The 14652-nt window shown below is 35.4% G+C and overlaps 1 protein-coding gene across 1 annotated transcript; it reads right to left on the bottom strand.

The window, feature by feature from the left end:
- Positions 1 to 12945: 12945 nt before the first annotated feature.
- Positions 12946 to 13527, bottom strand: LOC149140005 (RING-H2 finger protein ATL8-like). Its single transcript, XM_089450876.1, has one exon. It carries the CDS (start codon positions 13525 to 13527, stop codon positions 12946 to 12948), a length of 582 nt encoding a protein of 193 aa, XP_089307002.1.
- Positions 13528 to 14652: the final 1125 nt, after the last annotated feature.

Genomic DNA, 14652 nt, shown 5'->3' with positions numbered 1-14652 from the left:
ATGAGTCCCGTCCTCAATCTCTTGTACACTATATAACTATAATAATAAAGCCAACCCCTCTTAACTTAATATGAAAGTTCACAAGTGATCAGGCTTGGGCAATGACGTCGGGAGTTCGTCCGATACTTGAATTTAGTGTTTTGGGGATGACGTAGATATTTTTGTTGTTTAACATTAAAATTTAGTGTTTTGGTTAAATATTTATAAAATGGGTTTCGAGTGATTGATAGATAATATTTTTGAAAATGTAAAAAGAATGGTCTTATCTTTTAAAACATAAAGATACTTTATCATATATTTATATATAATTAAAATGTATGATTATAATTTAAAAACATAATATTTTGTTAGAAATTTATAAATGGGTTTTGGGTAATCGATAGATAATATTTTTGAAAATGTTAAAAGGAATGGCTTTAATTTTTAAAACATAAAACACTTTATCTTTCATGGATATATATAAAATGAAAATGTAGGATAATAATTTAAAAATATATATATTTTGTCTAATGTGGATAGTTTAAATTAAAATAATTAATTCTATATTTTTTGGGATAAATATTGTATTATCTTTCTAAGGGTGTATGTGGAAATGCTAAGGTCAGTTTTTTTTACTCTGAAGAAGACTCGATGATAACTAAAAGTTTACTCCTTGTAGAGAGGCATAAGATAGCATGGTGTTTAAAAAACCAAAAAAGATTATGCATAAATTGAGAAGCAAGTTAGTTTGACCATCAGAATAGACAATAATACCAAAAAACAATAGAAGCCTGAGCATAAAATAAGACTAAGCGAAGGGATCAAAATTTGTAGCCATGACTCGGATAGGGTCCTGATTGTTTTCGGGGGTGCTACCAACTTGGGGTGGGATGTCGAGGTGCTACTTTGTATGGTCCAGTCTCTTATCCAAGTCCTGCATGTGACGATGCAAGTACTCCATAAAGTGAAGGAGATTTGCTTGATGCTCAAACCAGACCACTAGGATTTTCGAGAGTATATTTCCACAACCCATTGTCATGTTGATATAAGTTTTTGGATATATGTTGTGCGTGAGTTTATTGATGTCCTCATTTAATAAACTAGCACACAACCTATATCTAAAAACTTATATCAACACTAGAAATTCATTTAAGTCAAGGTGTAGAAGTATTGGTTGAAACATTTGCGCATGTGTTTGATTACCAACTCCTAGTCTATCATCTCTACATGAACCTCGATGTCTAAAAGTTGGTGTTTATGGGAGTCTCCTTCTCTCTCCATGTGGATGAGCTCATCCTAGATGGGGCTCAGGGTAAGCTCGCAAAACCGAGCAACGGTTTCCTTCAGGCGTTCGTGGGTTCACATGTTCCCCCAAGAGGCCCATTCCTAGTAGTAGTCCTTTCCGAACATGTGCACGCTAGCAAGGCATGGTGGAGGCCCCAATAAATAAAGTAGAGCATGCAATCAAAGAGAGAGGCACGAGTGAAAGGCACAAAGAAAAGTACAATATGTAGAAGGGTCAGAGCCAGGTGGGCGAGTCTCAAAGGTGGCCAGGATCTAGGAATGGAGAGGACAACAAGCAGCTCACAAAAAAGGATGAGTCGACTAAGGAAAGAACAAGGAGAGAGACACCAAGCCAGCCAAAAAGAATAGTAATGGAATAAGAATAGCCAAGGGAACAAACCAGAAAGTGGATGCTCAAGCTCTGAAGCAAGCCAAGTATTCCAAGGAGTATGTTAGTTGAGAATGATATGCAGAGAAATACCAGTAAAGAATTCAAAGATGGAAGCAAAGACTAGATGGGGGGCTTATTCAAATAAGAACCCATTGAAAGTGCATCAACTAAAGGTGTTTGACACCCAAATGAGCACTCTTCTTGCATGTAGGAGGAATTGAAAATTGAAGATAGCACTGCGCGCATTAAACCTACAAGAGGAAGGAAATAATTGGGCGGAACCGATTCTCCAGATTGTCAATTGGAAATTGTTGTCATTGCTCAAGTTTGTGTGGGAGGGCCATTCTATTTTGGAGCAGCAGAAGCTGGCCAAGGGACGCAGAACACGGCTTGCCCAAGGCTCGAAGGGGTAGGGCGACAAGAGACGCTAATTAAGATTGATGAGAGTCATTGCCTACATTTCAAGTAGGAGGCTCTGGCAGCCAACAACACAAAATACAAATTGAGTCATGAGGAGAGGTCTAGTAATCCACATTAGAACAAGATTAAATGTTGCACGAGTGGAGCCCCTGTTAGCAATATGGATGGCGCGGCAAGCATTCAAAGCCAAAATAGGAAATGTGCATGCAATTGAGCGTGTTGAGAGCAACTCGCAAGTGGCAAGATCTCGGGAACCATACCATCATAAACATTCTTTATGGGGACGTGTTGTCACGTCCCCTAGCCGCTTGGCCAAGTGGGGCAGTGGCAACTTACGCCCCCGCCCCATCTAAGATAAATAAATAAATGAAAAATAAATCAATATTAAAAAATAAACATAAAACTTGAATAAAGAGAATACAATATAATTAAGATTTATAAGAATTAAAAGGATGGTGATATATTTTGTTAAATGTGTCAAAAGATCTTAGCTTGAGTTGTTTGGTAAACAATTTGTTTCCTTTTGTATTCAAGCTTATGTGATCCATAATGAATTAAACAAAGTCTTTCGGTAGAAATCATAGGAGAGAATTTTTTGGCCGACGCGTTACGAACCAACAAGTGTGGTTCATCATCTGGTCCTGATGATGAACCACACTTGTTGGTTCGAAACACATTGGCCAAAAAAATATCTCATGTGATTTCTACCGAAAGACTTTGTTTAATTTGTTTCCTTGATTTTGTGTGTTCAAAGTCTGCAGAGACATGTTTTAACTAACGTTTTGTGGTATATATGAATATGAAATAATTGTATTTGATGTAAGACCTTTGTGGCATTTATGAATATGAAATAAGTATCTCACGTAAATAGTGGTAGCCAGACATTTGATGTGAAAAAGGGATATTTTGTTCAATAGTTTTATAAATAGTTAAATTTTTAATATAATATAAATAGTGTCCACAGGGGCTTGGATAAATGGTTATCGTTGCTCTATTAAGACACTCCTTGACTTGAAGTCATTGGCTCAATTCCCCACCCTGATCAAGGTGATATATTGGACATAATAAAGATATAGTCTCCCAAACTTACTATATATATAAGTTTAGATTTATTGTAGATAAAAATTAACAATGAAAAGGAAAAAATAATAAAGACATTTTGTGAGATATAAATAACTTAATTTTTAATGAAAATAAACAACTATATATAATACTTTCATATTTCCCAACAATTTAATTTAATATTAAATTATTTTTATTATATTTTTTTAATGCAATAAGTAGTTGATTAATCATTTTTTATTTTTTTATTTAACATTTAGATTTGTTGTAGATAAAAATTAACGTTGAGAAGAAAAAAATAATAAAGACATTTTGTGAGATATAAATAACTTAATTTTTAATGCAAAATAAACAACTATATATAATATTTTCATATTTCCCAACAATTTAATTTAATTTTAAATTATTTTTATTATATTTTTTTAATGCAATAAGTAGTTGATTAATTATTTTTTATTTTTTTTATTTAACAAGTAGTTATTCCAGAAAGATATGTTATCCTCCTTTAAATCTATATTTTAACTTCTATGCTCGGTGGGTTTTTCATTTTGGTTTAAGTATTTTTTAAATAAGATAAATGTTTCAATAATGTTTAATAACGTGAAAGATAAATTTAAATAATTATAATATTAACATAAATAAATTAATCCCAGATGCGGGTGCCACGTCTGGAGAAGGCAGTACGCTACATGGTGTACATGGGCGGGCTCGAGTTTAAGCAGCTCCTTAAATGCTCCACGCCGCCTTGGCCAGCGAGCGTGAGAGCTATAGAGCGAAGGGACGACCATTTATGGTCTACGATGAGCCTTAAACGCAGAGGCAGAGGTGAGTTATGGCGCACCAGCTTCAAGGCAAACTACCGCTGCATAAATCTGAAGAATATGGGGAATGTTGGTCAGTTCGATTTGAGGAGGTGGAGATCTGGGTTTCAGGGCTCAGAGAGGGATCACGGAGCCACCTACGGGTTCTCTGGAGCAGTGAAAAAGCCGAGACAGGAAGTGTTGATAAGTGGGAAGATATGGCGCCAAGGCAAAGGCCCTTCAGTCGACGCGGCACCGGAAGAGGAGGAGCCTCACGCCCCCCTGTCAATCCTTCGTCGAGTTGCTGCCGCTGCCTCTGCCACAGGGTGGAGGAAGCCAACCCCATCCAAGCTCAGCAATTCATGGAGGCCAGGCCACAGAACCCAGGAGCTGCTCCGCTTCCAGCGTTTGGCTCAACGATTTTCTCTGTCAGCAATGCACAAGGTAATTCAAGCATTCAAGCTCATGTTTCAGTTTTATTTGTGGAAGAGGCGAAAGAAAATGAAGGGGAACAACCCCAGGCTCCAATTCAATCTATGGAGATACCCCATGCCCCAATTCAGCATGCAGAGAGCTCCAAAGCTGCTGAGGACAAAGCTGGGGTACAATCTGAGCCAGGAGCTGTTCTACCAGCTTCTCAACCAGCACCAGCAAAGGGCAAAGCCAAATATGACTGGGGACCTCCACCAGAAGGTGAATACTGGATCTATCCAGAAGACTCGGAGGAAGACTCAGATGAATAGTCACGAGCTCAACCCAGCTCCAGCTCTCTGCTCGAACTCAGGTTTTTTCGTTTGCTGTTTACCCTGCCACCAATACTTAATGTATGGCGTTAATCTTTTTGCTTGGTCAGACAATTACGATGTTCATTGTGTGTCCCGTCCCCTGCGTGGGACTTTGATGATTTTTCTACAAGTTTCTTTTCTGCCCCTGCGTGGGAATGGTAGTTTTGTATGGTTTTGTCTTCACAGCTCCTCTGCTATGGCATGGGCTTCCAGTTCTAATAGAGTGCACAATGATACCGGTCTCTTTTTTGCCCCTCCGTGGGCGCTTAATCACCGGAAGAAGGCCCCTACGCGGGTAATTGACTCAATGAAGCTCGATGAGCAAGAGAGCCAACCCAGGCCTCTCGCAATGTGTAAATCTGAATGTAACTGTTCTTTGTTTTTAATGTAAATAATAGAATAATAGAAGTAGCGTAGCTTTAACGATAAAAAAAAAAAAAAACATAAATAAATTAAATTTTAGAAAAAAATATATTAAATTAAATTATTATATATATATATAAATATATATATATTATTTTAATTTTAATTTTAAAATATTAAATATAACAGTAAAATGGAATTTAATTTTTAAATTAAATGTTAAAATATTTTAAAAGTTAAATACATTTAAAAAAATATTTATTTATTTGGATAATAAGATAAGACCAAAGATTTATCGTAAAAGTATGTAATTTTTATTAAAAATTGAATAAGCTTTAAAAAAATTAAAAAGGTGATGTTTCTTTTGTTCATGTTAACATTACTTTTAAGAATTTAAGCCTATAAGGTTTTAAAAACTTAAGAATATCTACGGCTCAGAAATGATCAATCTTGTAGCAAATGTTTCTCCCTTTTTAAATTTTTTATGTTTTGTATAGTCTTTTTAACGTTCAGAATTGCAAGTTTATGGAGTTATTTTAATGAAAATACGGATCGGAAATTTAATACAAATAAAGTTAAATTCATATAAAATTGTAAATTTAAAATGGTAAAAAATTAGAAATAATAGTTTTTATTATCTATAGTATATATATAAAGGATAATAGTTTGAGTTTAGTTAGCGAGATTAATTCTTTATTTATGAGAGTTTTATTTTCATGAGACATGTTAGTCTATGTAGCAAAAATTTGAGCATGTTGAAAATCGTGATGAGAGAGAAAATATGAATATATTGATATTGAGATGAATAGTAACAATGTTGTGATTAGATAAACAATGCAATAATTTTTTTAATTAATCTTTTTCATCTTTCACGAGTGGGTTGAAATTTTAAATAAATAAGTTAAGAAATAACAATCTTAAGAAAGAAAAAATGTCTCTGATAATATCAAGTGATATTATCTTTAAGGTGCATTTTGATTAGCGATTATTGTTATATGAAGATGTCATGCAAATTTGAGGTTTAAGGTTCAAATCCTCTAAATTATCGTGTGGATTGTGCATGGGGTACATATGGATTTACCTAGAGGTTATAGTGGTAGTGGTTGGATTCAACCTCATGTCACGTGAGTGCGAGACCTACAACTAGGACCACATGTCACATTAGCACAAACCCGGTCTAGTTGTCAATTCTGCTAGATACTCAAAATTATATATATAATTTAAAAGAAATAAACTCTTATGATGGAATCAAATATTAAAGTAATGTCCCTAGAAAATTTAAATGTTATGCAATTATTTAAATATGTAGTATTATTTATGTACAAATTATGTGTTATGTTCTAACTCTTGTAATAATATGTTTTATTTCATTTTAGATTAATTTTTGTATGTGTTGATAATTTAAAAAGAAAAAACATATGTGATTTCATTTTAGATTAATTTACATGTAGTTGTGGATTGAATTGGTCAAGTTTTTATTTGTTCAAATTTACTTTGACATTGGAAAAAGGGTGTCAAGACGCCATCTCTTTTAAGTAAAGTGTTTTTTTCACCAAATCACTGTAATATAAATATTATATTTTTATTTTCATTATATTTATAATAGCAACGATAATGATTAATGTCCACTAAAACTTATATGGTTGATAGGATCTTAAAAAAGTAAGAGATTAATCAAAATCCTTTATCATTTTATTTCTATGCTAAAAAAGAAGTAAGAGAAGCATTCTCAAATCACCATAGTTTTATCGACTTAAAAGGTTAAAAAAGTTGGTAGTGTGACAAATATTTTTTAAATTAGATCAAATATAAGTATAAGATGGATAATCTAAAAGAAAGTAATTTTCATCTTCGACCATCTTAGGATCATATAGGTGACAAAATCTTTCATCCCATGGTGTTTTGGGAATTGGTCAACTCCTAGTTTCACTGTGAAGCTCATGAGAATTAGTTCTTATCTTGGCAGTATTCATTTTCTTCTTAATACTAGTAAAAAAAATGGTCTTTGAAATTGGGGTTGATCACCTCCTTATAATATCTTAGTTTCATCTTATACTAGATAAGAGTTGAGAAGGAAGAGAGGAAATTCCCAGGCCTCCCTTCCAATGTACTTGCCTCAAATCTTGTCAGGGTTTCTACGAAAAGGTCAAAGTAACTTGTTAGTAGTAAAGCGAAGAGGTGGTTGTACTTGGGTGGAGAGTGGAGTCAATATGCCCTTAGATAATTGACCAAAAGAAATGTGTGTGTTGGGTGACTTTGTGGATTCTTATTTTAGTTGAATCATATTTGCTTCATGTTCATGGGGATACTTTTATTCTGAGAAAGAAAAGACAACACTTTTCTATTAATCAAAAAGTGTTTACATCAGCTTACATATGTTATCAACATAGTGAAATATTGTTCAAAATATGTATTATACTTCAAAATATACTAAAACATATGCGATCATGTTGAAAGTGTTGACTAGAATTACATAACAAAAAAACATATTAGCAATCAACAACTCCCATGGATCCAACAAAACCTATGTATTGTAAACAATAACACTTCCACTCCTCACTAGTGATCCCTCTCTGAATTATTAGGAAAAAGAATACCATGTTGTAGTCCAATGCCTCTCTTGGAGAGATAGTCAACTTCCATGTTTCCTTCTCTGTAAATGTTTTGAATAGTAATTCTCATGAAAGCAATGATCAACTCCTTTGTCCTATTCTTCTAGTATTCCATAGAAGGAGAGTTTAGACAAGACGATTCCATAGTCCAATCAACAATAAATTTTCAGTCACCAAAGACCGATAAAGCTTCAACTTAGAGAATTGACTAAGAGATGGTTGTACTTGGGTGGAGAGTGGAGTCAATATGCCCTTAGAGAATTAACCAAAAGAAATGTGTGTGTTGGGTGACTTTGTGGATTATTATTTTAGTTGAATCATATTTGCTTCATGTTCATGGGGATACTTTTATTCTGAGAAAGAAAAGACAACACTTTTCTCTTAATCAAAACGTGTTTACATCAACTTACATATGTTATCAACATAGTGAAATATTGTTCAAAATATGTATTACACTACAAAGTATATTAAAACATATGTGATCATGTTCAAAGTATTGACTAGAATTACATAACAAAAAAACATATTAGCAATCAACAACTCCCATGGATCCAACAAAACCTATGTATTTTAAACAATAACACTCCCACTCCTCACTAGTGATCCCTCTATGAATTCTTCGGAAAAAGAATACCATGTTGTAGTCCAATGCCTCTGTTGGAGAGATAGTTAGCTTCCATGTTTCCTTCTTTGTAAATGTTTTGAATAGTAATTCTCCTGAAAGCAATGATCAACTCCTTTGTCCTATTCTTCTAGTATTCCATAGAAGGAGAATTTACACAAGACGATTCCATAGTCCAATAAACAATAACTTTTGAGTCACCAAAGACCAATAAAGTTTCAACCTACAAATATTTTGCAAAAAAGAGAGTCCCCCAATGAGCTATAAGCTCAATTTTTGTATCTGAACCATGACCATTATTCCAAGAGATCTTATACTAGCATTTGCACCCAATGTTGCAAAGAAGACGCCGTAAGGCATAGCGTGTGGAAGAATATTGAAATGTGAATAGGCTTTTGCGGGCTTTTTTGAAAGAAAGGGTCGATGATTTCGAGTTTTAATTTGAGGAAGCCATGCCAAAAACCATTGAAATGGAATGAAAGTAGCCATAAATATGCATTGAACTTGTTTAGAGACCTTTGTTTGTAGTTGGTAAAAATTGTGGAGTTAAAGGTGAAGATAAATGAATGAATCCATGTGAACAACAACCGGGCAACCATATTGATTTGGAAAGGGCTATTTAAGAAATCAATATTCAAATGGGAAATTAAATTAATATGCAAACAACAACAGGGAAGCCATATTGATTTGGAAAGGGTTAGTTAAGAAATCATTATTCAAATGGGAAATTAAATTAATATGAAGATATATTGAAAACATGTATTATATTCGTTAAAATCAATTGACTTTGTCAACAAAATATGTTAAAACCCATTGACAATGAATTGGTTGTGAGGACATAAACTATCAAAATGGTATTGATCTTGAAACATCCCTTCTTAAGTTTGAAATGGAAAACAGAAATAGTTGTGAAGACATAAACTATGAAAATGGTATTTGATGTTGAAACATCATTTTTTAAGTGTGAAATGGAAAATACAAATAGTGTATTGTAACATCCTTTTTTAAGTTTGAAATAGAAAATACAAATAGTGTATTGTAACATCCTTTTTAAAGTTTGAAATGGAAAACACAAATAGTTGTGAGGAAACAAACCATGAAAACGGTATTTGATCTTGAAACATCCTTTTTCAAGTTTGAAATGGAAAATACAAACAGTGAATTGTAACAAAAGAGGTTCGAAACATCCTTTTTCAAGTTTGAAATGGAAAATACAAACAGTGAATTGTAACAAAAGAGGTTCGAGAAGGAATATAATAGTCTAAAGAACACTATGCTTGTCATTCCATATTTGAAGTTGTATGAAAAAATGGTGGAGGTAGCGAAGACCTGAAGAAGCAGTAATGGACCTGCAAAATGTTATTTAGTTAAAATTAGCAATATGTAAATCAGTTGCGGAAATTTACTAGTAATACTTTGCAGGTGAGCTGTGTTAAAATGAATCTGGAATGAATGGAAATGAAGTTACCTTTGCTATGGGGATTTATATATTGTTAGTGGAAGATGCATGGTGAATAACGACATATTGAACACAATTGGAGGTTAATGCGTAGCTGGAGATGCAGTTTTTTTGCTTGCCAGGCGACTTGTAGTTGTGCAAGTATGTTATTCCTGAGTCCATGTGGCCTATTGCAAAAGAAAGAAAATGTTAGAATGAGATGTACAGATAATATAAAGACATTCAAATATTTGCTTATTTACTAATATTGATTAAAGTTGGTTGTTGTTGAAAGATATGAAAAGTATGTTATGAAATAAAATGAGGTAAATAAATGGAGGAAACCTTTTGGTGAAGTCAAAGTATGGGTTGGAGCAGATTATCTGGGGGCGGCATTGAACGGAGAATTTCTTTGACGTGTTTTCTGCGAGCAATGTTTTTGTTGTCCTTCATTTTACTGTAATGATCGAAACTGAATGCAGGGTTAATCCGAAGATCTTGTAGAGAAGGCACTCTTGAAATAGTTGTGAATGTGAGACCTTGACGTTCTGTTTTTCCAATGTCAATTGTTTCTTTTGGAAGTGTCATACCTTGAGATTTATGTATGGTTAAAGCCCAAGCCATCTTCAGTGGAATTTGTGTACGACCATTTATTTTTACTGCTGGAATAGGCAAGTGAGTGGGGTTTCTTTCATCCCAAGGAGGCCCAATGTATTTGGGGAAATCTACGACAACAAATGTTGGAATTTGGGGTGGTGCAGTTGAATCTTTGTAAAAGATGGTTACAATTTTTCCGAGGGAACCATTAACAAGTCGGGCTGAAACCCAAAGGTTGGAAGTCAACATAACTTTTTCGCCATTGCATAGTAATACAATTCGCTCAAGTTGCTCGTCTTCAGAGGAAATATTGGAATATGTGTTGTCATCTTCAACAATGGACCGTGCGATAGGAGTGTTTATAGATTTCTTCATTTGCTTATTATGGACCATTGTTTGAGCATTTGTTGGAAATAGATGCATGGAATCATGGAATGAACATATTTCTTCTTCTGATAAAAAGGAATCTATGCGCGACATGAGTATGTTGTAGTCGTCGATTGTTGGATGTGCATCTCTAATGTTCTGGAGAATGTTCCTGAAAGTAACCTGTGCGATGTCGTCGCCTTGTTGACGAAATATTGTGTCTAATGTGATGACTGTGTTGAAGGTGTTCCATAGTGTGCTTCTGTGGCTCGTCCCTGCATATAGAGGTATGTCTTTGACGGGTGGTAGCTGACCGAGATCACCAACCAATATTATGGAACAGCCACCGAAAGGAGTGTTTCTTTGGTGGGGAAATGCCTCGCGAAGACGTTCATCAATATGGCGGAGAAGCTTTGGCCCAATGAAGCTCATTTCATCGATTAGTATGTATCTTATATGCCTGAGTTCTTCTTGGAATTTTGCAAGAGCATTACCTTCTAAGGGCATAAGATCCTTTATAGGAAGGTGCAAAGCAGAATGGATTGTCGATGCTTGTATGTTGAAGGCAGCAACCCCTGTAGGGGCAAGGAGCATGATCGGCGAAGGTTCCAGGCTTGCAAGGCGTATGAGCATATCTTTGATGCAATTAATAAGGAGGGATTTTCCCGTACCAACAGTGCCTTGTATTATCATTCTGAGAGCGGGTAAATAATCCTTCCTAGCAAAATGATTAGAAATAATATTTAGAGTTTTTCTTTGCATTGGAGACAATGTAGTAAGGGTCGGCAGGATATGTTGATTTGTTTGAAGAATGCGGTGGATGGAGCGGCTATTCTCAATGAATTGTATTGCACTATTTTGTAGATCGAATGGGATAGTGGTATGATTCCAGTTATGGGTGTCATCAAAGCCACGAAGACCAAGCATGTCAAGGTCATTTATGAGAAGCTCATTTGTAGGGTATAATTGGGAAAGTAATTCCCATTCATTTATTTCCATGGTGTCTGTTGGATTGGTTTCATGTATAGTTGAGGTATCATTTGTGGCAGATTCAATATCAGATAGTGTGCGGTGTTGATGCCAAGGATTGTAGAATGGACGAAATGTTTGCCAATTTGCGATGACTTCTGCAGTGTCAAATTTCCTTTGTCAAAATATCTCTATCGGTGATAATGACCTTGACAAGGACCATTTCTAGACGTGTTGTTCAGTCACCTGCTACAGAGGAAGTAAATCAGTTCAATTTGTGGGAGAAAGACAATTTATTGATTGTTGAAATGTGCAATTCAAAGCCTGTACTTGATGTGAATTCCAACCAGCTTGTGATGTTGAAGAACAATAGTCTATTAATTGCAGTCGTGGCAAGAATTATAAGTCATTGGTATTTGATGTGTGCACACAATTAACTTAGTGATAGTAAGCACTTTGAGGGGGTTGGAATGGGAAGGCGAACATAACTCTCCTCTATTGTCTCAAAATTGCAAATAGAATCATTGGTATTAGACAATTAAATAAACAAAAAAAATTCCCAGCTAAACAGAGATGCCACTTTTACAATGATCAAGGCTTATAGTACAAGACTATGCCCAAACTGTACTTTTTTTATTCAATGAGAAGTAAGCTCCTGGAATTAGTTAAAATGAATGTTGGTGAATCACCAATGGATGACTAATCTAAAGGTGTGCAAAACGATATCAAGAGAAGGAAGGATCTGATTTCTTTTATCTAGAAGTTCCAGCTCATCTGAATACTATGCCCTCTTTCCCATTTCATGGGAGCAAGAAGTTAAAGTTTCCTCCATATAATTATGCAATCCCAACCATCACTTTGGGAGTAATTATTGTATACTCTCTTTTGTTGGTTTTTACAATATAAATGAGCAGTGATGGATTGCGAAAAAAAAGAACCGTTCAGTGAAAATTTTGACATGTTGTGAACCGATAAGGCGGAAGTCGTTGATCCAATAGAAAGATAATGGAACCCTTCAATGAAAATTTGACGTATTCTAAACCTATCAGGCGGAACTTTCTAAAATTGTTACATGGTAATATAGGAAATCATTCATTGCGTTCAATTCTGTACCATTCTCGCATCCCTTGATCTTAAATAGTGCTACCTGCCCTTCCAACTTTGCACACTGGCCATTCCAAGGGATGGCTTAGTGATGTTGCGCTCTAACTTGACCCAAATTTCCAGGTCATCATCTGTTTCCAGGTCAATGAATTCCTAAGATGAAGAAACTGTCATTGTTGTGCAGTTGGCAGAGCTGTGGAACGTCTCAAGAAAAACATTTATTGTAACGAACTCGTTTCTTTCTCTACAATCCATTCCGGCGCTTTCGCCCGCCTCAGCAGCAGGCGAAGCCACCTCTGCTGGTTTCTTCAGCCCCACATAAAGCAGAGATTGTCTATGTGAAGGACACGAGGGTTTGAAAATGAGCCATGCGCCTATACAATCCGCGTGGAAAGTGTGGCGGCATTCTGGTAATACTCGCACACTTTCTCCTTCCATGAATTCTGCGAAGCAAATAGGGCAATCCAGGGTTCCCAGTGGGGAGCTTGTACTGTAAACCGATGCTGGCAGTGCTGTTAGATGCATTTTCTTGATACCAGCTTCACCTCTTTCGACACTGGCTTCAAGGGATGGCTCGGACACCACTTGCCAAAGTCTACTACGGCGTAGAACGACGGCTACCCCCAACGTGCATAGGATGGAGAAGAGCAAGGCCGCTAGGGTCATGGCTAAGCCTGAGTTGAAACCTGCATTGGTTGCCGATGAAAACTGCGTCAATTCGTCTGGCTTCTCCATTAAGGGGACGATAGGAGGCAATGATTGCAATGTTCTCCGATTTTGGGACAATCTCCTTGCATGAACAAACTATGCAGGGGCAGCGCCACTGTGCATATTGCTAAAATTGAGCTTGATCACACCAAAATTGGAAATGGATACAGTTACTTCACAAACCTTGAATTCTCCGGCAACCCAGTGAGTCAGTTTGCTTGCACGAACAAAAATAAAGCCAGGAGAAATGTAGCAGAAGTCACACAGCATAGAAAATGAAGCAAGATACAATGCTTCTATCCCAAAGAAACACTGACCGCTAAGAATTTTGCAACGCTGGCTATACGCGGCCCTCAGGCAGGAAGAAAGACACGAAACCAAGAAGAAAGACACGTTTCATCACTGCGAAGACACGTTTCGGTTCAGTGAATGCGAAGAGTTTCGGTTCAGTCACTGCGAAGAGTCTCATCGCCACGAGGCCTGCGTTTCATGGCCCATTGCCAGATCTTCCCTCTCTGTCTTCCAGCTGGTGGAAAAAAACAGATTAAATCATTTTATGGAAAAAAACACATTAAATCGATGGCAGAAAACATCCCAATCGTCTAACACATAGAATCAATGGCTCAGAATAGCACACGTCACATTTTAGGGATGTTTTTCTCAGAGGGAACGCCTTACGGCGTAAAAAATTAATAGAAATTCTGGTTACAGCTATCAATTAAATTAATTAACTTATCAGAATTCAAATTTGATAAGCTGGAATGATAAAAATTCCAATGAAAAGTTTTTAATTTGGAACTTAATTGATCAGAATTCAAATTGGATAAGCTGGAAAGATAAAAATTTGAATGAAAGGTTTTAAAATTCGAATGAAAGGTTTTTAATTTGGAACTTAATTTATCAGAATTCAAATTGGATAAGCTGGAATGATAAAAATTCGAATGAAAGGTTTTTAATTTGAAAAAAAATAGATAGTACACATTCATTCCAATGAAAGGTTCTTAATTTGGAACTTAATTTATCATAATTCAAATTGGATAAGCTGGAATGATAAAAATTCCAATGAAAGGTTTTTAATTTGGAAAAAAATCGATAGTACACATTTTAAATAGTGGGATATATAAATGTGTTTAATTAATTTTTTTCCATTCA

Source organism: Pinus tabuliformis, chromosome X (genome assembly GCF_031772625.1).
Source record: "Pinus tabuliformis cultivar Carrire ecotype Pingquan chromosome X, CPIR1, whole genome shotgun sequence".
NCBI lineage: Eukaryota > Viridiplantae > Streptophyta > Pinopsida > Pinales > Pinaceae > Pinus > Pinus tabuliformis.
The sequence above is the reverse complement of the archived record's forward strand: the minus strand, read 5'-3'. Positions and strand labels throughout refer to the sequence as shown.